The 25,604-nt window shown below is 51.1% G+C and overlaps 11 protein-coding genes across 11 annotated transcripts; 7 read left to right on the top strand and 4 right to left on the bottom strand.

Annotated features, from left to right (window-relative positions):
* Positions 1–477: 477 nt before the first annotated feature.
* Positions 478–2,386, top strand: M436DRAFT_51270 (uncharacterized protein; the record flags this gene model as incomplete). Its single annotated transcript, XM_013570038.1, has 2 exons — positions 478–1,780; positions 2,037–2,386. Coding segments are annotated over 2 exons (1,653 nt in total), but the record flags the coding sequence as incomplete, so codon positions are not given.
* A 1,258-nt stretch (positions 2,387–3,644) lies between these two features.
* On the top strand, positions 3,645–5,008 carry M436DRAFT_51655 (autophagy protein 5; the record flags this gene model as incomplete). Its single annotated transcript, XM_013570095.1, has 5 exons — positions 3,645–3,767; positions 3,859–4,203; positions 4,306–4,393; positions 4,518–4,724; positions 4,818–5,008. 5 exons carry the CDS (start codon positions 3,645–3,647, stop codon positions 5,006–5,008), a joined length of 954 nt encoding a protein of 317 aa, XP_013425549.1.
* Positions 5,009–5,225: 217 nt separating this feature from the next.
* On the bottom strand, positions 5,226–6,596 carry M436DRAFT_65558 (WD40 repeat-like protein; the record flags this gene model as incomplete). Its single annotated transcript, XM_013570140.1, has 1 exon — positions 5,226–6,596. One exon carries the CDS (start codon positions 6,594–6,596, stop codon positions 5,226–5,228), a length of 1,371 nt encoding a protein of 456 aa, XP_013425594.1.
* A 199-nt stretch (positions 6,597–6,795) lies between these two features.
* Positions 6,796–7,371, top strand: M436DRAFT_51221 (uncharacterized protein; the record flags this gene model as incomplete). Its single annotated transcript, XM_013570027.1, has 1 exon — positions 6,796–7,371. The coding sequence occupies one exon, from the start codon at positions 6,796–6,798 to the stop codon at positions 7,369–7,371; it is 576 nt and encodes a 191-aa protein (XP_013425481.1).
* A 1,927-nt stretch (positions 7,372–9,298) lies between these two features.
* On the top strand, positions 9,299–10,927 carry M436DRAFT_65557 (MFS sugar transporter-like protein; the record flags this gene model as incomplete). The annotated part of the gene is made up of 2 exons (XM_013570139.1): positions 9,299–9,485; positions 9,537–10,927. The coding sequence occupies 2 exons, from the start codon at positions 9,299–9,301 to the stop codon at positions 10,925–10,927; spliced, it is 1,578 nt and encodes a 525-aa protein (XP_013425593.1).
* Positions 10,928–11,540: 613 nt separating this feature from the next.
* M436DRAFT_51500 (homoserine acetyltransferase) lies at positions 11,541–12,551 on the top strand (the record flags this gene model as incomplete). The annotated part of the gene is made up of 1 exon (XM_013570069.1): positions 11,541–12,551. One exon carries the CDS (start codon positions 11,541–11,543, stop codon positions 12,549–12,551), a length of 1,011 nt encoding a protein of 336 aa, XP_013425523.1.
* Positions 12,552–13,483: 932 nt separating this feature from the next.
* On the bottom strand, positions 13,484–14,784 carry M436DRAFT_50948 (extracellular lipase; the record flags this gene model as incomplete). Its single annotated transcript, XM_013569978.1, has 2 exons — positions 13,484–14,452; positions 14,509–14,784. 2 exons carry the CDS (start codon positions 14,782–14,784, stop codon positions 13,484–13,486), a joined length of 1,245 nt encoding a protein of 414 aa, XP_013425432.1.
* A 1,089-nt stretch (positions 14,785–15,873) lies between these two features.
* M436DRAFT_11626 (uncharacterized protein) lies at positions 15,874–16,777 on the top strand (the record flags this gene model as incomplete). The annotated part of the gene is made up of 3 exons (XM_013569925.1): positions 15,874–16,134; positions 16,193–16,254; positions 16,306–16,777. Coding segments are annotated over 3 exons (795 nt in total), but the record flags the coding sequence as incomplete, so codon positions are not given.
* A 970-nt stretch (positions 16,778–17,747) lies between these two features.
* M436DRAFT_51253 (uncharacterized protein) lies at positions 17,748–20,675 on the bottom strand (the record flags this gene model as incomplete). The annotated part of the gene is made up of 4 exons (XM_013570034.1): positions 17,748–17,900; positions 17,991–18,087; positions 18,145–20,449; positions 20,507–20,675. 4 exons carry the CDS (start codon positions 20,673–20,675, stop codon positions 17,748–17,750), a joined length of 2,724 nt encoding a protein of 907 aa, XP_013425488.1.
* Positions 20,676–21,182: 507 nt separating this feature from the next.
* Positions 21,183–21,827, top strand: M436DRAFT_65552 (uncharacterized protein; the record flags this gene model as incomplete). The annotated part of the gene is made up of 1 exon (XM_013570138.1): positions 21,183–21,827. One exon carries the CDS (start codon positions 21,183–21,185, stop codon positions 21,825–21,827), a length of 645 nt encoding a protein of 214 aa, XP_013425592.1.
* Positions 21,828–23,061: 1,234 nt separating this feature from the next.
* Positions 23,062–25,269, bottom strand: M436DRAFT_74487 (SWIRM-domain-containing protein; the record flags this gene model as incomplete). The annotated part of the gene is made up of 3 exons (XM_013570242.1): positions 23,062–24,516; positions 24,570–25,105; positions 25,161–25,269. The coding sequence occupies 3 exons, from the start codon at positions 25,267–25,269 to the stop codon at positions 23,062–23,064; spliced, it is 2,100 nt and encodes a 699-aa protein (XP_013425696.1).
* Positions 25,270–25,604: the final 335 nt, after the last annotated feature.

Below are 25,604 nucleotides of genomic sequence, written 5' to 3'. Positions count from 1 at the left end.
CCCACAACTCTATAGACTTTGTTCATCTGGAGGCAGGAAGAGATAGGCATGGCAAAACGGCTGCCTGCAAGGGGATATGCTGGCCACTAGGCAGGATCAATCCTAAAAAAAGTTACTTCTACATCTCGTTCCGTGTTTGATTCGATATAGATGCGCAAATCAAGGCATTTTTGAGCTCGTAAAAAGACGTTTCTGTGACAAATGTGATTTCTAGCACCTGGTGCCCATAACTCTATAGCAAGCTTCAAATGGTGGAAATGCTACGGTGAGTGATTTATTTGCATGTGTCATGGTATGCACCGGTATTGGACAGGGATTTGAGAATTTTGGGTGGATCGAAGCTTCCCCCAGACAGACGCTCCGCGTCGTCACGGACGGGAGTGGCCGCAATCTGCAGGTATCGGCAGGAGCGCGATTGAAGGGTAAACTGTTCTTCCAACCATCACTTTCGCAATCGACATCAGACACAAGCGCGCCATGGTGGAGCAGGACTCTCGCAGCAGCTTGCGACACATCCTCGCCGACGAGCCCGTCGAACAAAGTCCACGACCAGCACCGCCAGCAACTCCAGCATCCGCGCCAGCAATACGAGCCGCATCAGCTACAGGCGACCATGAGGGTTCTCCAGCACCCAAAGGCGACAAGGATGATAGGGACGACGAGCACGAGGCAGAGACTCCACTGTACACATCGACGACACAGACAACACGGCGCAATGCAAATGGCAGCGTGTCATCAGTCTACTCAGGAAACAAGATCCGCCATCTGAAGAAGGAGGACGGCGTGCCGCTATGGCGCAAAGACATACAATATGACTTTCTCGACATGGTCTTCAAAGACGAGCATCGCGTCTTTACTCGCTACTCGGACAATGAGAAGGGCCACACGTTCGCCGAAGTCTACGTTGATGCCATGGCAAAGAGCAGCAAGTGCAGCAAAATCCTCAAGGAGAAGCTCAAGGAGGACTTCGACTCGGCCATCACCATGGCCATGGTCTGCCTGCTTGTCAACGTCGGCCGCATGAACACGACTCTTAACTTCTTCCCCGAGATGCGCGCTCAGCTCCGTACCTACCACTCGATTCCTGCCCTGCAAGCACACCAAGACCCGAATGCCTACAAGCAACTACAAGATGCCCCACGTCTGAAATCCATCCTCAAGGGCGCTACCGAGGATACGCCACAGCCAGGAACCATTGAAGACATCCGCCAGGCCTCAATACCGCGAACCAACCCTGTCAACCTGATCTTCGTTCTATCACAATATGCTCCAAAGATATCAGAGCTGCACTTCAATCACCCTCGCGACTTCTTCGATCTTGTCATGCGACCTAGCTTGAGCAGTAAGAGCAGAGCGACGGCCTTTCTCTGGCTCATGTGGTGGTATCTAGAAAGCGACTTCTCCAACGAATCTGCTCTTGCCAATCCCTTCGGAGCTGGTTGTGAGTCGGACGGTGGTGGTCTACCCATCAAAGTTCCTCCGCTCGAGAGTTTGACCGAAGAGCAGGCTGCCCTGGAGAACGTTGACAGCGTAGAAGAGAAGGATTATGGAGAACAGAAGCGCAAGGAAAGAATAGCAATTGTCGCAAGCGAGCCGAGTCCTGCCATGACGGCACTCAAACGTGCGAGAAAAGGTATGTTGTCACGGCACGACTACTGGCTAGACACTAACTTGGGAGAACAAAAAGAACGTAGTCTGTTCGCGGCGGGTCTTGGTGATGCAAACTCGGATGCTGGAACCAAGACCCCCAGCCGTGACTTTGACTCGCCAGCACCACACGGTGAGTTGCCTCTTGGTTGGTGTCTGTATCGATAGCTGACCTGTCGACCTAGACTCGATGCGTAGGCCGTATGCAGGTAGTGACTACTCACGTTCCCCTACTCCTCCGACAAGCTCTTTCCAGGCAGTCAACACAATCTCGAAGCCTTTGGCCGCCAAATCCTTCTTGACCGAAGTTGATGAAAAAGAACACGACATCAGACACTTGGCTTCACCTTCCGTGGGCACGCCACAAGCTGCAGTATTGCCCAAGAAAGGCGCTGGACGAGGTAACCGGACCACCAACATACATCACCCTTTTCTGCTGCCCAATCCCGTTCACACATCCCCTCCTGCCCCGTATACCGAGCCGGATGGCCTCTATTCGAATCCCCAACGTGACCACCTCTCGACATCTCCGTACCAACTCCAGACTCGGAACCGTCCGCTGACATCACACCAAAAAGCAGTCAGCGATTACCGCCGTGTGCGAATCAATCAAATCCTCGATACCGGTATCAGACGACGCCACATAGCTGCCAAACGTCAACGCCAAGAGGAAGGTATATTACTGCGTGCTTGGAAACGAATCCGCATGTTGCCCTCCGGGTGGGACAGTGAGGATGAAGGCAATGCCGACAAAGGTAAAGATGACGCCAAGGACAAGGACGAAGCTGGCAAAGGAAAGTCAAAAGAGGAAGAGAAGGCAGCCGCTGCGCTCCGTCGTGCTGCCGGTGGTGTCCGCATCCTTGGAGGATTCGCACTGCCACTCACAGACAAGGAGCTCGAGCAAGAGAAACAGCGTCCGCTTAACAGCATCGCAAATGTCGCGAGAGACGACGTGGGCGAGGAAGCCCTGTTCTTCTCGCGAGCATTTTCACTCGGAATGGTCACACTGGATCGCGAAGAAAACGCAGATGTCGGAGGCAGCCTATTACTTGCATCACCACCACTCAAGCCCGTCGACGACATGGAAGACGAACGAGAGTTGCAAGCCATGGACGAGATAGCTGCTACAATCGTAAAGCCCAGACAAGGCAGGAAGAGTCGTGGCGGAGGCGGAGGTGCAAGCAGAAAATCGAAAGGTGGCGCGAGCAAGCTGGCGGAAGAAGCAAAGGACGAAACACCAGGTGGCTCAAGATTGTCCACTGCAAGACCGGACAATGAAGGAGAAGACGAAGATATGCATGATGAGGGTAATATCACCATTGGCCCGAGTGCAGAGTTGGATGACGATGAAAGGGAATTGCTTGGTGAAGCGGACACGGAAGACGAAGAGGAAGATGAAGACGTTATGGATGAGGATTGATCGGCATTTGTACGGGGGTGTGTACGAGATTTGCTAGTGGGATGGGCTGGCTGTGTGATCACTGTTAAGAGCATTGGAATTGGTATCAACATGGCAGAAAATTTTGCTGCAAAAAGTGCTGGATGCAGTCATCGTTGTCCGTTTTACATGTGACACTGTTTTGTAATTCATCGCTGCTTCAGTTCTGTGACTTGCAAGCATCTGGCACTCCAAACCCGATGCTTCAATTGCCCTAGGCTTTGGCTTTGGCTCGTTTACCAAATCCCTTTTTGTCCTTTCCCACGATACAATTCTGCAGCGGCTGCGAAAACATTAGCACGATACACGTAGTTGAGTCCAGAGTGTTGCTTGGGAATATATCCTACACCATGTACCATTGGAGGAGACGAAATGTGATATTTGATCAATTGCAATTCTTGTAATCAGGACGACCCTGTTCATAAACCGAACAGGCATCAACGACAAACGCCAACCTTCCATCGCAGCACCTGGCAACTCAACAACACAGCATCAAATCACACATCGAACAAATGATTCGACAAACAAAGCCATAACCATCGGGCGTCACACATCAGACATGGCGACACCACTAGCAATACTCGCAAGCATTCAAAAGAAAGTGTGGGCGGGGAGTCTACCGCTCGAGATCAGGCTCGCGAGTGCGGATTGCAGAAGCATCGATGAAGTGGATCCGTATTTGGTATGTGTGTTTTCTACTCCTTTTATTCAATACAAATAGCGAAATATCGGGTTTTCTATACCCAAATCATGTCTTCTGACTTCAAATTTAGATCTGCATCCCTCGCCTGTCACACCTGTCTACTCTACTGCCTCGCTTACACGACTTCTTTCTTCCTTACCTTATCGACCCGTCTGTTTCTTCTCATACAGCCTGGCTTTCCTTTGAAAACGTGCCGTTGAAGTATCATTATCCTGTTGGATTACTGCACGATCTGTTTTCTGGAAATGCAGCTGCAGCTGCGGATGCTGATGATGATGATGATGAAGTTGGTGCAGAGGCAGGGAAGCCTTGGAGATTGGTGGTGAGCTATTCAGAGTTTCCGGCGGATATGTTGATGGGGTTGGATGCAGAGGGGAGGGTGGTGAGGGATTGTTATGTCAATGCTGTCAAGGAGGTGAGTTTTTGTATCATCCTCTGCCCCCACTCCGCATTCTGGTTATGATGGAGGAAGATGTGTTGGGTGGTGAAAGTAGACTTCTAGACTGACATATCACAGGCAGACGTGATACGCAATGGCAAGGGAAACGTATACATGGGTCTAAGCAAAGACGACTCTGATACGTTATGGCAAGCAGTACAGGACCGTAAGTTTTCCATTTCCCTCCTTTTCGCCTTCCCTCCGTTCCCCCCTTCCACTCTTTCTACCTCTTTCTCTCACCATTGCTCTCAAGAAGAATACTGTACTGATGAGAAAATGTGGTCTTCCAGACAACCTCACCAAATTCAACACCATAAACAACAAACTGCTCAATCCACCAGGGACGCCTCTTCGAAACATTCCCATCAAAATATACCTTCCAACCACCACATCACCGCAACAAAGTTCTGGAGATGACGAGGGTCAGGTGTCAGGGATGGTGCAAGCGAGTATCAGAACAGTACAAGGATTAATCGCTCCCTTTTCTGCCACAACGCGTGAGTTGCCTTTCCTTCCCTCTCCCCTCTCCCTCTTCTTTTCTTCATTTTCCCTCCTCGCCTTCATGTAGACTGACGGTTACTACTGCACAGGCCAATCAAACACCCTAGGCACAGCCCTGAATCATATCCTGCCCACCGTGTTTCCCAGTAGGCGAAATCCAGTCTTGGCAGTGCCGGTGTTGCATGGAGCTGTTGTGCCGATGAGTGCGCCTGTCGAGGATTTGATGCGTGCTGCGGCGTTTGCAGATGGATTTTTGCATGTTGTGGTTGTTATGCTGTAGGCATGCTGTGATAGGTAGAGGGAGATAGCATTTATACCCAATTATAGAAAGGCTCTTCATCTTGTTGAAATTGCATTGTATGTTTGTCGGGGTTTTGTCATGTGGTGAAAAGACAGAAGGTGGACATGAAACTGTTGAGCATGGCTGGAATGATACTCTCAAGAGAAGGCCTTTTTGTTTGTCTATGATTGCATTGCATTGCTCATTATTGCTGATATTAGATATACGTTACCTGGCGTTTTGTCAGGCCATTGACCATGTCGTCTAGTTCATCTCTTTTGCGCTTGCGTTCTATGGCGTCTTCACCTGTTTCTTCTTGGTCATCGTCGTCATCCATGTCCTCGTCCAGCGAGTCTTCCCACGTCCTTGGCTTCCAGCAGCGGATGGTGCCGTCGGAATGGCCCGAGTAGAGCTCGATGTTATGGGCTCGCCAGGCTAGACTTGTGGTCTTGTTGACGACATTTCGTGTGCCGGATCCTGCTGTGACTTGTATGCGTGTAGACGCATATGATGGGGTTCGCAGGCGTGTGATCAGTTTGCCCGTGTGCATCTCGTATACAAGTAGTTCGCGTGGGTTGGGGTATATGAGTATCTCTTTTGATTGACCGGTGAGATGACTTGGGCTGAGGAGAGGTAATAGAGTGGATGTGGTGGAACTCTTGACGGCAGGGCCAAAATTGGTCAGGGTATTTGCGCCTGTGTTTGCATCCCAGACACGTATCTTGTCGTCTTGACCACAGGAAACGAGAAAATCTCCTGCTTCGTCCCAGGTTATACCGTTGACAGCGCCCGTGTGAGCCTTTCCGCGCTCACGCCGCAGGGTATTGCCATTCATGCCAACACCCCTGCTGTCTTCCATGTCGAGCACGCCCAAGCTACTTGCGCTGCGACGGATATCCCATAGGCGTACTAGGCCATCAGAGCCACCGCTGGCCAGTACATGTTCGCGTTTCGGGTGCCAAGCGGTTGAGAGGACGGCACCACTGTGACCAGGCAGCGAATGTGTACTGGCACCTGAGCGGAGGTCGACCAGACGCACAGCAGGATTTTGTGTGGCGCAGGCTACCAGCAAGTGCGAAGCGACGGGCGAAAGGGCGTGCGAATAGACGACGGCTTCAAGGTCAAAGGCGGCCGAGGTCTCGAGGGTCTCGGACGAGTAGAGCTTCAGCGAGTGGTCGTAGCTGCTAGACAGAAAGGCCAGAGAGTCGAAGGGATAGAAGGAAACGTGGGTGATGCCAAAGTTTGCCGTCTTTGAAGTCTTGGAGGCATAGCCGAGTGGTTGGATGACACGCGACTCGTCGGACTGGCTCGTCGGAGTCTCGAGGTCCCATATTCCAATGGACGAGTCTGCACCACCAGAGAGAAGCCATCGGCCTTCGAACTTGTCGACAGTGATGCTATTCACACCGGCTGGATGTGCAACACCGTTCTGCAGAGCGTCTTGGTCATTTTCAGTGTCCGGAGGGCTGATGCTCAATGATACATGACTGGCGGGCTGGATTGAGTATACGAGACGGGTGTTTTGCGAGCGCGCCAGGGCTGCGGGGCTCACGCTACCGAGAGCGCGGTTGAGTAAGAACGAGTTCATCCGGCGACAGATTCATCTTCAATCATCTTTGTCTGGTCTTGGTCGATGAAGAATGGAAGGAGCGATCGAGGAACGTGACGTATGCTGGGAAATCGCGACTCCAACCTCTCGCCAAGACACAGCTTTCCGTCGACCATCCCAATTTTAGATTCGACCACGAACGCAACTTTCGAATTACCTGTAGACAACTACGCTGGAGATGGATCCTCGTACAGAGCGTCTGCAGCGCTACAAGCACCCCGAAGATGCTGTTGAGCCTGAAGCTGTCACTCGCAAACGCCGCAAGATAACCGTCTATGAAGCAGTCGCTGGCAAGGCTGGTTATGAAAGTCTTCTCGCGACCGAGAAACGCACTGCTACAAAGTATCGAGACACTCAGACAAACTCGTTGCAGTCCGTTCCGCCAGACGAGGTCCTGTTTCGCCGTCAGGGAGCCCCTGAGCGATATCAAGAATCCGACGTCTACCAGGCTCCACACCCACCCACTCCTTTACCAGATTCCGACCTGCTTAAGTTTTTACACCGATATGCATCTGACTTTTACTCGAACGCCACTCCGGACAAAGGGCAAATCGACTTTCAATCAATGGACGAGACTGCTTTGCTTGCTTTGGGTATACTGCTGGAAGAGACTGCTGCCCTTCATCTTGGTGATACTGGCCATTCTGCCTTCATCGAAGACGAGAACGAGGACATCGTGACCGGCAAGCGGGAGTACTGGGATGGTGGGAGATGGGTCCGGAGTGTCATCGAAAAGAAGACGGCTGGCTCCTGACGCGCCCACCTCAGCTCCGTTGTGCGACATTTAACACACACCATGTGACAAATACACTCGTTGTCCTCCTCTGGCCATCACAACTACTACAGCCTATCAAACAACAACACCACCCGTATCGAGATCATCAAAAGAAAGCTCTGTGATCCATCGCCTTTGCCAATATATTGTTGTCAAACGAATGGTCTCGAGATCAATCTCTCTCGCCACTGTATGCACTGAGATCGGCAACGCCGGGCCTTCGAACCGCATGCCATGCATCCTCCACGTTCGGACACTCTCCTACGGCCCGTGTATCCAGACTCATGCCATGTCGGGCGACCCCACGACCCATGGATCACCCCAGAACCCCCAGAGATTGCTCAGAGATGGCTTGATCGCGACGCTACTGCGACCCGGCAGATCGTGAAGAGATCCAACGTTCCAGCCTTCGCCTGAGCCGCTCGTCTGCAGTGGGAATCTCCGGTATTATGCAATGTTGTATGTTGCTTTAGCCGCCAGACGCGCCAACAATAGCCTATCGTCCTTCGAACGCTTGTCGTGAACCTGACACTAGCCAGTCGCCCCATTTGGCGACAACAGGAGAGGAATCTGGGCGGTTCCGTGATTGGTTTGCAGCTGCAGTGTTGACCCAGCTGGCTGCTACACGCGTCTGGCTTGCCTGTGCAGAGATGAATATGGCAGACCCTGGGACGTGTTTGGCGTACTGTACGCAAGCTGCAGCATACCTCGTTGCTTATGCAGCCCTGCCAGATTCAGACATCTCGAGTGCGACAATGCTGAGAATGTTCTTGTTGTAAGACCTCCAGATAACCCTCGAGATTGCGACTAGAAGAAATAACAACATATGTGCCCAGACAACTTTTGGCTAAAGACACCCTCCAATGGCCCACGGTCTTTCTGTGCGGCTCCTTCGTTGAAAATGCTTACTTGGTTCCAAGCAACGGTATCGTCAATCTGCCTGTATAACTTTAACATACCACCTACGTCTACGATCGTTTGTAGTCGTCACTCGTTTTGGTGTCGGACTTCAATAATCGATGTCGCAAAGCATGCCACGAAGCTTGTTCGAGCCAAGTTTGATGTTAGATGGTTGACCACCAGCGTCGTTGTACAGGCAAAATCCGCCGGTTAAATACATGTGCTTGTGACCAATGTAGCCTGCAAAGCGGACTATACCCCATTCGGTCTACCACCCTCCTTCTCCGGACGTTCTCGTGGAGCTGTGGGGGATAACCGATTTTGCGAGCCGGATCACCCTTCTCCAGACTCCTCCACATTTTTGAGCGGTGATCCCTTCGACTATGCATGGAGTGGACTCCATGCTGCATAGCTCGACATTCAACTACTGTCAAAATTCAAGAACATCACGTCTGTACAAGCTCCCGGCAATACTCATGCTTCCGCCCCCCAAGACGCCACCGTTAGCTAGCCATCTGGCAACCTAATATCAACGCCGTATCAGACGTCGATCCTGCATGGTCTAGTCCCAGTTCTGCAAGCGAGATATCTTGGCCGCCGGGCCACAAACCACGCGATCACCCTCTCCTCGAGGTCTCCCATTCATGCGGAGTCCCCGCTGTGGCTAAAAGAACATGTCTGTGGGGTAAACGAGAATCAATAGTGGCCAAGACCACTCTGGCCTTCTCTTTTGCATGTGCCACGCCGCCGGGTCGATACAAGCGAGGTTCAGATATCTTTGTCACCTCTAAATGGTGGTCTGCTTGTGCGCGTGCCTGGCGGCTAAATGAGATGGCATGCTTTGTGCTGCAACTCTCATTTAAGATATATAGCTTCATTGTCCTCACCCCCATGACTTGATCAGCCAGGCATTCGACTCCACTGTCTCACAGGCATCAATTGCACTCGCTGATCTTTTCTCTCTTTCTATACACGCAACAATCGTTCTTCACCACAGACAGTCGAAATGGAGGCCGCAACCAAAGGCCACTTCCGTCTTGCGGGACGCGAATTCCCCAAGGTCAACTGGCTTACTGACCCTGGTTTGAGGAGAAACTACATCTGCTTGATGTTCGTCGTCATTACCAGTGCCACCAATGGTTACGATGGCTCTATGATGAACGGTCTCCAGGCCCTCACTATCTGGAAAGAGGGTATGTCCGCTTTAACGACCGGATTCCAAAACACATACTAACCGTCTGCAGATTTCAACTACCCTTCTGCAGCTTCATTGGGTCTGCTCAACGCCATCATGTCCGTCGGTTCTCTTGTCGCTCTTCCCGTTGTCCCCTACATCGCCGATGGTCTGGGTCGTCGCGCTGGTATCCTCACTGGTTGTATCCTCATGATCGTCGGTGTTGTCATTCAGTCTGCTGCCATGAACCTCAACATGTTCATTGGCGCTCGTTTCCTCATTGGATTCGGTGTTGCTGTCGCCCACGGTGCTTCGCCTCTGCTGCTCACCGAGCTCACCCACCCTCAACACCGTGCTCTTTTCACTACAATCTACAACACCACTTGGTACCTTGGTTCGATCGTGGCTGCATGGTTGACCTTCGGAACCTTCCACATCCACAACCACTGGGCTTGGAGAATCCCCTCGATTGTACAAGCTTTCCCTTCCGTACTTCAGCTTGTCTTCATCTGGTTCGTTCCCGAGTCACCTAGATTCTTGATCTCCAAGGGCAAGATCGAGCAGGCCCACCAGGTTTTGGCCAACGTTCACGCCAACGGAAACCTCGAGGACGAAGTTGTTATGCTCGAAATGGCCGAAATCAGAGACACCATCAAGCTTGAGCAGGAGTTCGAGGCCAACGGCTGGGCCCAGCTCTTCAAGACCCCCGGTAACCGCCACCGTCTGATCATTCTCTGCTCTGTTGGTTTCTTCTCGCAATGGTCCGGAAACGGCCTGGTCTCGTACTACCTCACAATCGTTCTCAACCAAATCGGTATCACCGACACCAACACTCAGCTAGTTATCAACGGTGTTCTGCAGATCGTCAACTTCATCGTCGCCGTCGGACAATGTTTCTTCGTCGACAAGGTCGGTCGTCGCACTCTGTTCTTGATCTCGACTGCTGGTATGATGATGGCTTTCATCGTCCAGACCATCTGCTCCGCCCGCTTCAAGATTGCTGGAACTGAGGCTTCTGCCAACGCTGTCGTTGCCTTCATCTTCATCTACTACGTCTTCTACAACATTGCCTTCTCGGGTCTTTTGGTCGGATACTCTGTTGAGATTCTTCCTTACAACATCCGTGCCAAGGGTATGACTCTCATGTTCTTGTGCGTTGATCTCGCACTCTTCTTCAACCAATACGTCAACCCCGTTGCCCTCAACGCTATCGAGTGGAAGTACTACATCGTCTACTGCTGCTGGCTCGGATTCGAGCTCTTCATCGTCTGGAAGTTCTACATCGAGACCCGCAACACTCCTCTCGAGGAGATTGCCAAGTACTTCGACGGAGATTCAGCCATCGTTGGTGGTGCTGCCGCAACGGAGAAGAGCAAGGTGTTGGCTGCCGAGATCGGTGGTCTTGGTACCGTCAACATGACCGAGAAGGACGGCATGGCTGTCGAGCACAGAGAGCTGTAGAGAAAGATACCACGGCAGGATATATACAGTCGGTTTGGACTTAGTTATGTGAATAATGGGTTGTTACGATGCTCCGAATGTCTGAATACACATTCGCTTTGAATTTATGATTTTTCCTTCAGACCACTTTGAGAATTTCTCTTGACTCCTGTGACGCTATCCACTCTGCCTGCTCAACAGAACACAGTGCATCACGATATCTTGTGGGCTCGAATGCTTCCCGATCCATATGTGTATGTGTCACGCGGCAGCTGTAACGATGCAGTTCTTCCGGATGGGGGATGACGCCGGAGAGGGCCGCCGAAATCACGACTCTCGGTGGATGCCTTGTGTCTCATGAACTTGCTGTGCACTTTCACAACTACCGTGTGAGATACCATTTGCCCATGGGGAGGTTATTCTGGATAAAATGGTAAGTTTTGGTGGCGATCAGGGAGGCGTTCGTCGCTCGACAGGCCCCACCTTTACGACATCTTGACCTCCACCTTCCTCTTTAGCCAGACTTTTGTTCAACCACATCCTTCGAAAATAACAACAACAACTGACACTGCCAATTATTTTTCGCACCTATCATTGATCAGGGAAAAAAAAGTCCAATCGCGATTCGCACGCAATGCCCGAAACCAAGCAATTTTCGCATACCATCAAGCTATCCCCTGGCTCTTCGCATGCCGGGCAGGAGTTTGAGGGCAAGCTAGCTTACTGGAGTCTCGGCGACGTTTCCAAGCCTTGCGTTTTGATGCCGACGTGTTTTGCCGGCAAACTTGAAACCACGACTACTTTCCTTTACGATTCGAAGGACTGCGCATTGTCATTGTCTGAGTACCATGTCTTGGTCGTTGGACAGCTTGGTGGCGGGGAGAGTTCGTCGCCATCGAATCAGGCTGCTCCGTTTTCTGGCATCGATTTTCCCAGAGTCACGTATGAGGATAACATAAGGCTGCAGTATGCGCTGTGTCAGAGTCTGGGCATTGAGAAGTTGGAGGCGTATATTGGGTTTTCGATGGGTGGACAGCAGGCTTACTATGTGAGTGTGCTGTACCCTGACTTCGTGTCCAATGTGGTTATGCTGGCGACTTCGGCACGCACATCGTGGCACAACTACAACTTCTTGGAAGGACCAAAAGCTGCTTTGGAGTCTTCTGTTGATTTTGAAGATGGCAGATACCAGAAAGAGCCCGTCAGAGGTCTCCGGGCTTTTGGTCGGGTTTACTCAACCTGGGCACTCAGTCAAGCCTGGTACAGAAATGAGTGCTGGAAGGCAGTTGGCTACGACACGCTAGAGAAGTACCTCCAGAATGTGTGGGACAAGAGGTCTAACGATGCCAATGACTTGCTATCCATGCTGTGGACATGGCAAAATGGCAACATCGCCGCTTGCTTCCCTGAAGACAAGGGAGATTTGCCCGCAGCTTTGGGACGCATCAAGGCAAAGTCGTTGATCATGCCTTCGAGAACTGATTGCTACTTCCCACCCGAGGACAGCGAAGAGGAGGTCAAGCATATCAAAGACGGAAAGCTGGCTGTCATTGAGAGTATCTGGGGCCATCTTGCTGGCGGAGGAGCTGGTACTGCTGATGACAAGAAGTTTATCAACGAACAGGTCTCTCAACTTTTGAGATAGTCGACTAGCTACTCTTACAGCTATACTCGTAGTTGAGTCATCACAACATCTGCCATCATTTTCGTCATCTCCACTGATGGGATCTGAATTCCTCGATACCATGTCATGTGAGCATGCTACAAATCCGAGATCAAAGCACAGCTTTACTCCTGTAGACCGTTCTTTGTACAGATGACAAAACTACAATGGTCAGCTGACGGTCGTCCTCAGATGGAAGCTTCGATCAACCACCTTTGTTCTACCATTTCGCACCTGCTCTGGAATCTGCGTAATTGTGAGCGAGAACAGGATGATCGATCTCACATCCATGTGTTGATTCAACATCAACTTTCTTCTTGTCCATAAGAACACCGGCGACTTTGTGTACAACGCAGTTGGTGGCAGATAAGTAGGTTTTTCAAAAATTTGAAATCTACATTGTGTGAAGAGATCGCCAGCATAGCGAGAGTTTGCCTCGAACATTACACGTCTACGAACTCTCTGATTGTGCGTGACGAGTGTTACAGATGGCTATTGCTCAGAACCAGAAAAAAAAAACCGAAACCGGGAACATAAGTAAATGTAGATGTGTAGGTATACTTACTGAAGTTGTGATGTAATGATCTCGGTGGCCTGCTAAGATAGGCAAATGTTGTTTGTCAGCGTCAGGGGAGAGCCGATCAATGAAGTTGGAGTGCTTGGGAGCTTTGATTGTTGTAAAATATGTATAGCAGAGTTAGCGGATGAGAACATGCGTCGAACAAGAGAGATCTGTCTGAACAGTGCGCACACATCAGAGGATGGACAAGAAACCGATGAGGCAGACCTCATGGGACATTGGAGAAAAGTGACAACACGGCATAGTTAAAGTGGTAAGATACATGTGATAGATTACAACGAAAAGAACTCCCAATGGCATCAGGTACAATCTTGGTTCGATCTTGAAGAAACGATCAGACCGACTCCTGCTCGTCTCCACCAAGCGGTGCATATGGCTTGCGATTCCAATCCCAAGGATCTCCACCGGGGACACAGAGTCCGAGGCGCCAGAAATAGTCACGATGTGCAAAGAACAGCTGCCACAACTTGTAGCGAGATGGCACGACCCAGGAACCGATAGCTCGCTTTTCCAACTCGCGCTCCTCAGCAAGGTCATCCACGGAATGCTTCACTTGAGCTCTGAGATCATCGCGTTTGGTGGGTGTGGACTCTGGTGATAGACTGCTATCTTGTCCGGCGATGCACCGATGGTCTTCATCACCAACACAGTGCTGGAGATCCTGAATGTCTGGAGTCAAGGCAGACTTGGAGATATAAATCTCGCCAGCGTGCATTCGATATCCCCACTCTGTAAGAGGTAGCAGAGGTACTGGATCGTCTATGTGAGTGACACGACGATAACGTAGTTGTCGTTCATCGAAAACGTTCGTCCAGGCATCACGTGAAGAGCCGAGCAAGTTGAATCGCTGGTCAAGGTATTGATTCAAGGCTGCGTTCCCAAGTCGAGGCTCTCCAAAGGTAGTAATCGTCGGATTCCAGCCACGAGATTCGAGTTCGAGACCGGCGAGGGCTGCAACGGCACCACCAAGTGAATGACCAACGAGAGTTAGGGCGTAGTTGGGGTAAGCAGCGATGGCAGCCTCTAAGTCTGGTAAGATGGCAGAAGAAGCCACCTTCCAAGAACTGTAGAAGCCAGTGTGCACAGTGCAGTTGTTGCACTTTGCATGATCGGCTTTCGATGCTCCTGAGTCCGGGTCACCAGGGTAGGGGACGTATTCTTGAGGTACGGTTGAAAGATCGACAACCGTGTTTGCGATTGAGTAGGTGCCACGGAACGCGACGATGATGCGAGGATTCGCCTGTGAGTGAGATAGAGCAATGTAGCCGCAAGAGTCGGACATCAACTGGCCAGTGTTCCATGTCTAGAGTACATGTCGGCACATGGTCAAATGTGGTCAATACAAACACACCCTCTTACCTTGACAAGTTCAAAATCGGGAAATTCGGAACAGCGACCGAGACATTTGAACGGCCTTGATATGCCTATGCCGGTGAGACCTACACAATAAGATATGTCGACGACACGCGCGAGCTCCTCGAGGTCAGAGAATAGCTCGGGAGAGACGGTGCGATTGTCTGCAGCATGGCGAAGAAGAGGAGCTTGGTGGGCTGGGAGAGCAGTCGTGACGACCGTCAAGACACTCAGGAGAGACAGCAGAAGAAAGCGCATATTAAGAGTGATGGTCCATGTCATGATCGGACATGAGGAGGTGGGTAGGTGCTCTGCTGTAGGACGTAGGTGATATATTGCCATGCTCTTTTGATGACGAGCGAGTTGCGCGACAGGGCTGGGAAGAGGACTTGGTATCAAGCGCGCAAGCTTTCTTAACCAGCGCCCGCCATGCCTCCTTGACACTTTTGTTTGAAACAAGCTACGAAGACTCGGGAAGTGTTGTTGGTCAGGCAGGGAGCAATGGCAGCATATTTTACGATATCGCCTTTCGATTTGATCTCGAATGTCGAATCTCGACCAGACGGTCTGGCGATAACACTTGCAAAGGGGAACGAGAATACGCTGCGTAGCGCTAGGCGTGCGTCTGGTAGACAGTCCTGATTGCGGGCGATTGAGAAACGAAGGTGCTTGGCAATCAGCCTCATAGCACTCCTATGACGATTCGGGCGCGGCAGACGTCACGTACTTGGCCAGGGTCTCGATGTTGAACCGCGTCCAAGGGTGGATAACACGCAAGAACCGCCGGTCTCTAGTCTTGGAGCTTACATGTATTACGAGTCTTGAGCACCTACTTTGCTCTATTTCGAATCCACACACACAGCCTCGCCCTCATTCTACTTGAACTCCAAACCATCAAAGGCATTCTGCTCCCTTGTTTTCGGCCCAATCTCTACCCGCGGTCCGGAACCAGAAAGTCAGTTGGAAAACGCTTTCCAACACTCAACCTGTTTCACTCTTATAATACGTGCGTCGCTCATGCCTCGAGTCCGCCGCGAAATAGCTGCTTGCTGACGGCTGCTAGTATAACATTACTATCTCGACATACGACAAGTCACACGACTCGCCATGCCGACGTCTCCAGCAGTCGACTTCGCGCCCTCACCCTTCGCATCGCCGGCAGACGAAGGTGCACCCTCACCATCATTCCCGCCAACTGATGATGGTGTACGATCACCATCCGGCGTACACTCGCCTGTCGGCGGTGGTGTCCGCTCACCCACAGGAGAACGTAGAACTTCCAATCCATTCGGTCCTCGAAGGTCTCTGGCCCTACCCAGAACCAGTCTCGCAGCACCCGCCAGAGAACCCGGAGCCATCAACCCGTATGCCCCACCATCGCTAGAATACGACTTGCGCCAGAGGAAGCGTAGTATCTTCATCTTCTGGTTCCTCATTCTTTTCGACTCCATCGTCATGCCCTTGGCTCTCTACTTCGGTCTCTGGTACGGCACCGACCTCTCTCCGAATACCGTCTTCTCCATCGTCACAGCTGCTCTGGGAGGTATCAGTATCTTTGAGTACGTACTCCGCTTCTGGCATCTGTGGAAGAAGGGCAGCACGTGTCGTGTCATTGGTGGTCGTAGATCATATGTAAGAAGCATATCCTCCATGTACACTTAAGACACAGAGACACTGACTCTTGAAATAGCTCGATTGGTTCCACTGGAACTTCAGTTTTGCGTGGGTCATCATCATCGTTGAGCTCATCGTGTAAGCATCTAATCCAAAGTTGTTTCGAATTCGTTGCTGACGTTCCACCAGTGGTACCATTCCCGAGAATCCACCTATTCGTCTGCTAGCGATGCCTTGTGCCTCTCTCATGTTCGCATTTGGCTCAGAGTTGATCATCCAGGATGGCATGCGTCTCCTCAAAATCCCCTCACCATTCCGTATTTCTTCGATGCCTGCTGGCTCCCAGCTCCGCCCTGGAATCTACTGGATCATCGAGGATATCATTGCAGTCGATGGCGGCGGTAACATTGAATTCCGCGAGAGACTCAACACCAGATACGAAGCCAGCCACTACTTCCGTCAAATGCTTCACCGTCTGACTTTGTTCTGGGGTATTGGTGGTGAGGTCGCAGCTGCTGTCATCACTGCACTCATCTTCTCCATTCAAAAGGACGCTGCCTATGTGGTCGGCTGGACCGTTCCTTTCATCTGGGCTGGTGTCTGGACATTGTGCACTTTCTGGTATGCTAGACGCTGTCTCAAGCATGAGGCCGAGCAGTGGGCCATCGACTTTGGCAAGCCTGAGGTCTAGACGTACACTCAGGGCTGTACTCCTCTCTTTTTCGAAAGATAAAAATTGTATAATTACGACAGAATGAAATGTTAGCGTGTTGGAATCGGTGCATTGGAATGGGGAGTTTTTGACGTTACAGCAATAGATATTCTTGCCATGAACAGATTTTTTCTATGAGCCAACGAAGACATGTTGTGTAAGTTGACATTCTCAACACTCGTCAAGGGTGATGCGTGCATTTTCAAGATGTAATCCAAACAGCAAGGTATCCTTACCTCAGATATAAGAACAGTTCTTCCAAGTCAACATCGTGACCTACTATCCTCCTTGCGTGAACGAGACGAAAACACAAAAGACAAGCATCCTACCACCTACCTCCTTGTACAAACATAGACATCAGCAAAAGAAAACACAAAGCACTGTGAATTGGATTGGAACCAACGACCTCCCGATCCTTATGAAAAGAGTGTGTTAGGCAAAAAGCGAGAGGAAAATTCAAGAGATTGTGACGGATCGGGTGGTGCTTGACCACTACACCACCACGGCTTTTGTTTCTTGTTTTGCTTTGTTGAAGAAGCACCAAACAAAAAAGGTTGTGTATAAGTGCTTGGAGTTTGGAAGGAGGGTCTCAGTGTTTTGGTGGAGAAGATGGAACTTTGTGGGAGGTAAGAGGTGGTACGAGGGAGTTTTTAACTGCTGGCTGATGTAGTGGTTGGGCGCTGGGACAAGAACATATCAGGCGATGATATCTATCTCAGGCTAGAGGTCCTTGATGTATGTTTGGGTGGGAGGCGAATTTCGTGGATGTACTTTGTGGTGTTCTTCAGCTTGCTGATGCAGATGAAGTAACTAGTGGAATTGGTGAACTCGATTGGAGGAGTTGGAAGATCTCATGCCTTTATGATATTCGCTTATTTCTCAAATACCACAAGGACCGCCCTTTCTATTTCCCGTCCGCTTACATGATCAAACATCCAATACCATACATAGCCCTCTCCACGTCCCTTCTCACAGCATACCAATCTGCCCTCCTCTCCGCAAATTCGTACACCTCTTCAGCGCGGAAGATGCCATGATATCTATCGTTATCCGCAATAATGGTAGCCAATTCCTTGCACCGAGCCATCCTCGTTGTTGCAGCAGCAGAAGTCGAGAAGATGGAGGTCGATGTAGTGGTAGCATTGCCACCGCCGCAATCCACCAGGTAGATCTGAGAGAGCTCGCGCAGAGCTGAGTAGTAGGGTAATAGGGATTTTTGACGGAGAGTGGTTATGAAGGAACTGTAAAGGTTGATGTCGCTGTTGGAGAGGTGGTGTTAGAAAGTATCGAAGGAAAAAGGGAGGATAGGTACATACCTGATCAGCTTTATCGCTCCATCAGCACTGATGCGTTGGCGTTTTATATGCTTGCACAGCACTCCGAACAGTCTCAACCCGACTTCTTGGTTGAACACATCCAGCATGTTCTTGTCCGTGCTGCCGACCAACATGCCTGTGTGTTGCTGAATGGTGTCGACTACACGCTTAGCGGTTTCCGTGGGTCCAATATCGACTAGACCCATCATGCTAGCGCGCTTATCAACTCCTGTCAAGTTTTTGGCGTCCACGGCATCGGTGTTGAAATCGGCGGTGAGTTGGAGTGTTGCACACGTGTATTCGACCTCGTCCATCAGGACATCGATGCCTTTGCCCATGCCTGCTGCTACTCGCTCATCTAGCATTTGCTCGAAGCGTTTCTTTTCCTTCACGGCTGGATTAAGGAAATCGTCGCGGTCGGTGAGGCCCGGTGTGACTAATTCTTGCACGTAAAAGACATCGACCATCTGTTGAATCAAGTCTCCGACATTGACAAGCTCGAGGAAGGTAACGAGGGGCTCGACTCCAGCAGTCGCTCCTGCCGTCTGTTCTGAGCGGAACTCTTTGACGTCGCGCGGGTTGTAGCTGCTCAGATGACCTACTGCCTTGTCAAAGCCGTTCTGGATATGCCGGCGTCCGAGAATCTCTAACAGGCTGACGAAGATCTTGTCACACTGCTCTTTTGTTAAGGTAGCATATTTATCGCCCATTCGGATGAAGATGGCAGCTCGCTCAATCGACGCTTTTGCATGATGAATCAAGCTCAGCGCTACCTCGATGCTGAATAGAGACTTGATGCCCTCAAGTCGTGAGTTCATGATGGCGGTTTTGGCTGCCAACTCTGTCGTCGGAGCCGGCCTTGGTGTCGCTGGAGTATCCGGTGTTTCTGGCCGTGAGGTCTGGTCTGGAGTAGGGACCTCAGCTATTGGTGTAGCCTTGTTCGCAGAAGGAAAGGTAGGTAGAGCATTCACAGGCATCATAACAACCTTCTTGAACGAAGACAAGAAATCGCGCTTCGCGGCTTGTCTGTTTATGCCTGACATGAAGAAGGACTCAGTCTTTGCTTCTTGCTCCGAAAGTTCTTTTTCCCAAGCACCAACTTCATCATTGCATCTATTGGTGAAGTACTCGAGCTCCTCTGTGAGGAAACGGTCCACATGCGGCTCGAAAATGTGTGAAATGATGCTCTTGATCTGATCGTGAAAATCTGTGCCGGATGCTTTTGGTGGTTGAATGGAGACCGCAAAGCGCATGGCTTGCTCGAATACTCCAGCCACTGCCTTAAGGTAAACTTCTACACTGTTCTCGTGTGCTTCGATAAACAGGGTTGTTATATAGTCTGAGACTATGTCTTCACAAACGCGGGTCGTGAAGGGAAGAAGGACACTAACGGAGCTTGGAAAGACTTGATCGATAATGGACGATTGCATGGATAACATGGATGCCAGTTTCTCGAAGAATCTCTGTGCAGGGTTGAGATCCACGTGTCCAGGAGCCACGTCTTGCAAGCAATCTAGAGGGTTGCCGACTTGATTTCTTTGGCGCATATAAGGATGGTTCGAAATGAAAATGTCGACGCCAGCGGCACCTCCGTTCAAGGAGACCAAAACGTGAGCATAGCGTCTCATGCGATCAACATCTTGAGCTTGATACGCCTGTTGGAATTCGTTGATCATGGCGTTCTCAAAGATACCAAGCATAGAATCAAGCTTGTCCTGCCGTTGGCGCCATTTCTGAGCACTATCGCTTCGTGCAAAGACTCTCAAGTCAGCAAGAATGCGAGCTTGCTGTTCAGAGTCCTGGACGAGACGAAAGACGGCTGGGTCGGACGAGTTTTCTGAGCGAACCAGATCGTAGTAGAAAGGACCCAAAGCACCATGAACTCTGCCGTACTCTTGTCTAGCATGACCGCGGACGGAGCGAACCTTACGCAGAGCGGTGGTGGCAGCTTTTGCGTCGAAAGTAGGATTTTGGGATACAGTCAGATCGTCAAAGCCATCAGTCACACTGCTATGCCTCGGCCTCCTGGGGGCAACAGCCTGTTCTAGCGATTTCCGTACTTTCTCTTGCTCGTCGTGTGCGTCGAATATGGTCAGGCTCCGATCGGCTTGTGGGCGGCCACTGAGTCTCTTTTTTGATTCCTCGTATCGTTGTCGTGCTTCCGTTTCGTTCCACACGCCCATGTCTTTCAATCTAGCAACCCATCTCGTGTCATCGTAGACCATCTCTTGCAGACGCTTCGATACTCTGGCGCATGTTATCAGGTCGGATACGGGGAGGTAGTCGAGGATGGTAGCGATGAGTTCTGAATTGGGTCAGCATGATTGTTGTGATTAATGTATGTTTCCTCAGGATGATAGACCAGCAGGTAGGACAGGCTTCAGAGTCAGAATCTGAGTAGCCTTGAGAGAAGCAAAGACATTGCTTGGTGTGTTTGGTCGACGAGGGGCATCTATACTTGTGAGACCAGCCCTTTGTTTAGGAAGGCCATTTGCTCCGGCAGCGGCCCTGGGCAGCGGCTTGCTGCTCATGACGATGCTATTCTATGGGATACGAGAAGATTGGAAGCAGCCGACGACATAGTTGTGTGTACTGGCCATGAACAGTTCATCAGCAACAACAAGGACCGGACCCTTGGTGCGTCAGTCTGGAGAACAAGCTCCGCACGCTCCCTCAAGCGGAAGTCGCTCAATCCGAGTCCCTCGCTCCTTCCCATCTTGTTGCCTTCCAGACCGCTAGCATTCTTCCATGCTGCCTCGATCAAGCGACATATGGATGGACTGTCTATGCGTCCTTGCCTTCACGGTACAATGTTTGCTTGTACCCTAGTCGTGCTCATGTCCTAGTGGCACTGGGGCTCCGCAAGACTCGTGCAAGCCCAATCGCAATCTCGCCAGACCAGCCACACCCTCGATCATCAAGCAGGTTTGTCGCAACCCTGCTGTGACCTCGTCCACATACCCTATCTCAACCGTAGGTCGGTCTTTCTGTTTTTGTTATCTTTCTTTCACATTTCTATTCTCCCCACCAAAGCAACCATGTGTCTCGTCAGCGTCAAGGAAGACCCCGACGAGTATGCCGTTCCAGCTCGTGTCGTACGACGAGAACGCCGACGCTCACCACCTCGCACCACAAGAGTCTCTCGCGCATACTATGAGGAAGCTCCACGTCCTCAGGAGCGAACATATATCATACAACAACCTCCTCAAACTCCACCCGTCATAGCCTATGCCCCGCCATTCGAGCAACATGATCATCATAGCCATTACGACCCACCTCCGCCCCTACCGCCAGCACCTGCATCAGAAAGACACTCTCACGCCGGCCCTCAATATGTCGAAGTAACACCATCGTCGCGCTCCAGCAGTAGCAGCAGCAGCAGCTCAAGCGACGGAGGCCGTTCCAAAACAACTTCTCGCTCCAGAGCCACTGGCCCCCAGAGCGAATATCACCTTCGTGAGAAGGAGCTCTTGCGAGAGCGTAGAGGCCCACAGCATCATTCAAACAAGGACGATTACGAAACATATCGCTACGTACAACCTCCTCGAAGCTCGGGCCACCGCAGCAGTGGTAATCTGGGCCCCAGAAGCAGCCACATCGAGGATCCTCGTACCAGCCGCTCGAGTTACAATGCAAGAGAGATAGTGGTCGAGAGCGGCAGGCAACGTGAATACCGACACTGATCTTTTCCATCTCTGTTCCGAAGCCTGATTGCCATTTGGACCAGGTGGGGCCGCTTGTTGATTCCATACTCAGCATATTCTTCTTCTAGCATGGCCGGCCATGCTTCCATTTCAACTTATGTACTAAAACAATGTGTGTATGTTTGTGCAAATGACTTCCAATTCTATTCTCTTTTCGATTGCATACAGACATTCCTATTCCCACCTGATTCAAACTTGACTCTGCGCTACACACACTATCCACTCCATATCCCACACGACATACCCATGCATCCCATGGGCAGTTGCCAAGTCTAGCTCAAGATATGTGAGCCGTGTAATCGCGGAGTCATGGAGGTACGGTCCCAATTTCGATGTGTGGAACTCAGAGTTTCCAGCGAACAACCATCCAGACACCTCAGCTCAAAGATGGAACCGTGACTTTAGCCACACTAGATCCTTGAGAGTGTCTTAGTAGATCTCCCCTCCTCAATTCCCATCGCTCCTTGCTCCTTCTTCCACAACAAAAAAAACACCAAACCAATACAAAGCACTGCAAAAGACACTCCGAGTTCTCATAACCTTACATCTACGATTCCAACATCACAAATGAATGTTCATTGAACTCACATATTCCAAAAAGCCCAATCTACATACATATCACTAATGAATCTATATCAATGACTCCATATCAATCACCAGCATCTTTGTCTTTTCTATGGCATCATCTCCAACAGGAAAACAAGTAAAGGAGGGAAGAGAAAGAGCTTTGCTGTCCAGTAGCCACATTCTGTTCAGTGGTTCCAGATTGTGTTCATGTCAAATAGATCGTCGGTGGAAAAATGATCTTGCAATCTGCCTTTTCACACTCTGTTCAGCGCATGCTGCCGAGAGGCAGGATGTCAAGTGAAAGGAGCGTTTCAACACTATGACGAAAAAAGGCATCGTCTGAAAGGCCATGCGGCTGTAAACAGCATGGGCATGCTCATTGATGACCAAACACTAGAACAGTTTGCTATCACAATCGCCGAGGAATAAAGTCAAGTGTTGAAGTTGATCTGTATTTTTGATATAGGTAATTAGCAACCGTAGAAGAGGAAACTTCCCAATTGCGCCAAAGGAAGAAAGAAGGAATTTGCTATACCCAAGACCTTCAGAACGACCTATTGAAAGGATCCGTTCCAAAGTTGCCCATGACCCGCTCAGAACGCCACCTGCCGCCAACATACACCATGCGAGACTGTCCAGGGATATCCTACATCTCGGCAGTCTTGTAGCCAGCCTCTTCTGCGCTGGCGGGCTTGACATCATCGTTTTGAGCAACGGCTGCTGCACCTTCCTGAGTTCCTGCAACTCCAAGCTTGTCACCCTTTTCCTCGGCATCGCCCTGAGCAGCTGCTCTGACATCGCTCTCGACGGCAATACCCATGCTTGCAAACTTGGCCTCGACATCGCCGACTCTGCGCTTGAATTGCAGGCGGTCGAAGAAGAGGCGTTGACGTTGGCGTTCCAGGTCTCTGCGCTCGGTCTGCAGTAGAGTCTCCATCTCATCGAATTGCTGCAACTTGAGCTCCAGTTTTTGCATGTGAAGGTTGACAGCTGAAGAGACTAGCGAGCTGACGTGACGTTCGGTGTGTGAGGCCAGAGCCGAGGAACGAGCGGCTGTGAGACTGAGAGCCAACGTGGCGGGTGAAGATGCAGTGTCCTTGGCCTCCTCCTTAAGAGGCTTGGGGCTTGCGGATTGCTTTTCGGTTGTGGGCTTGTCATCGACTTCCATTGAGTCGTCATCTTTCGATGCTTCTGGCTGTTCTGCAGAAGTCTCTTTCTCTGTGTCTGTCACTGCTGATTCCTTCTCCAGATTGCTGCGAAGTTGCTTTCTCATCTGCTCCACAGTCTTGCCTGCGGCAACAGCTGCCACTGTAGGGTCAGCCAGACCGGCGAGGAAGCTCATGACAGACATGACGGGGTTGTCGGCTTGCGAGAAGGGAACACGACCGTTGCTCAAGAAACCCAGGTTGTTTGATGCGCCGTCAACTGTGTCTTCTCCCTCGAGGTACTTGTCCTCGATCTCGAGCTGCAAGAACTTCAGAACACACTCCTCCCTCGTACGGCTTCCAACATGGGTTGCGATCTGCTCCCAGTTCTCGTCAAACAACTCGAGACCTTCGAGCAACAGCAGCAACTCCGAGTCAGCCCAAGGAGCCTCGCGATCGGCGATGGTCGTGTATTTCTCGTTCTCCAGCTTGGTGTAGTCGGCGGGACCAGTCGAGTTGGGGTATCTTCCCTCCATGAAACACGTAGGACAGAGGTCGAATTTGAGCAAAGCACCATTCTTACCAGCGACTGATGCTGGAGGGGCCTTTGAGTTGTGGTAGCGCACACGAGTGCAGTCTTTGCCGCATGAGTAGCAGAAGTATTGCTTGCCGGGCTGTTTGAGTGATTCTTCGAGGTCGGTGCCATTCTCCTGTTTCGCGCTGAGGTCCTTGCCGGTGGACTCGTAGATGTTGCGTCTGACTTCCAAGTTCAAGTCTGATTTGATTGCAGGGGTAGCGCTTGCTAGGCGGTCGGTACCAGGGTTTGCGCGTCCAGCAGTGACTGTCGAGTTAGGAGCAGGTTGGTGGGGCTGCAGGCCACGGGGAGTATCAGCGGTGATGCGGAAGTGACCAGTGAAGGGAGGAGCGATGTTAGAAGGGCGAGTGTCAGGGTCGATCTGGAGATGGTTAGTTTGATGATCGTCAAGTGATGCGCAAGGAGTCGGCGTACTTGGTAGTTGATCAAGCCCCATTGCTCAAGGAAGGCGTGAAGACGCATGATTGCGCAAACATCACCAGCCAGGTTGCGACGGCAGGCTGTAACGGTCAGGTATTCTTGAGGGTTCAGGCGGTATGTGTTGATCATGAAGTCGCGGTAGTCCTTGTAAACAGCAGGAGTCTTTGAGCGGTTGCGTGAGTTGAAGAACTCTGGCAGAGCCTTACGTTCGAGGTTGTGTATTTGGTGCATGTCGAACCAGGCGCTGTACGAAGGCAGGATGATGGCGTGGGTTTGCTCGATCAAATGTGAGCGAGCGGATGCCTCGGCTTGTGACTTTGTTTGTTGCTGTGTGTCTTGGGATTGTGTTACGTCCATGGTGTCCTCGGCAGCCTCTGCAGCATCCTTTGCGTCGGCATCGGCCATGTCCTCGTCGTCGGCCTGTTGTCCATCGGTCTCGGCAGGAGGGCCTTCAGGCGCATCTAGCGACGTCGGCTTATCTGACGGCGATGTGGCATTCGTGTCGTCGACGATTGATGTGTCCTCGGCATCTGGGCGGTTGAGTCAGTGTTGGGCGCAAAGCTGCCAGTCGATGTGTTGGTGTACCTTGAGCTTCCTGTTGCTGCTCCTCGATCTGTTGGTTCTCGGCGTGAATCATTTCATCCGACACGGCTCCGGGGGCATTGACAGTGTCTTCGCTTGCAAGGGGGTCCATGATGCGACAGTGCGGCGAGGCTGCAACGCGTGTGTGGATGAATCAATAGATGGAGTTGTGACTTGGTATGGACAGGGCTCGACGCGTCTGCTCCTCCGCGCTTTGCGGCCACCGAACTCTCCGCAACCATTTGACCCGGACTTTAGCCGTATCCACCCATAGTGAAGGTTGCGTCCTCGAACAAGTGTGAATAGTCTTGGAAACATTTTGCAGGATTCAGTCAAGTTTGAAGTTGTCACTTCTCGTATACCCACGACCAGAGCAAACCTTACAACTGGACAAACGTGGACTACTCAGAGGGGTAGCCGCAAACGAAACTCAATGTGTGTGTGTTA

This window comes from Aureobasidium namibiae (genome assembly GCF_000721765.1).
Source record: "Aureobasidium namibiae CBS 147.97 unplaced genomic scaffold scaffold_13, whole genome shotgun sequence".
NCBI classification, from domain to species: Eukaryota; Fungi; Ascomycota; class Dothideomycetes; order Dothideales; family Saccotheciaceae; genus Aureobasidium; species Aureobasidium namibiae.
This window is presented reverse-complemented; position numbering and strand designations above follow the sequence as displayed.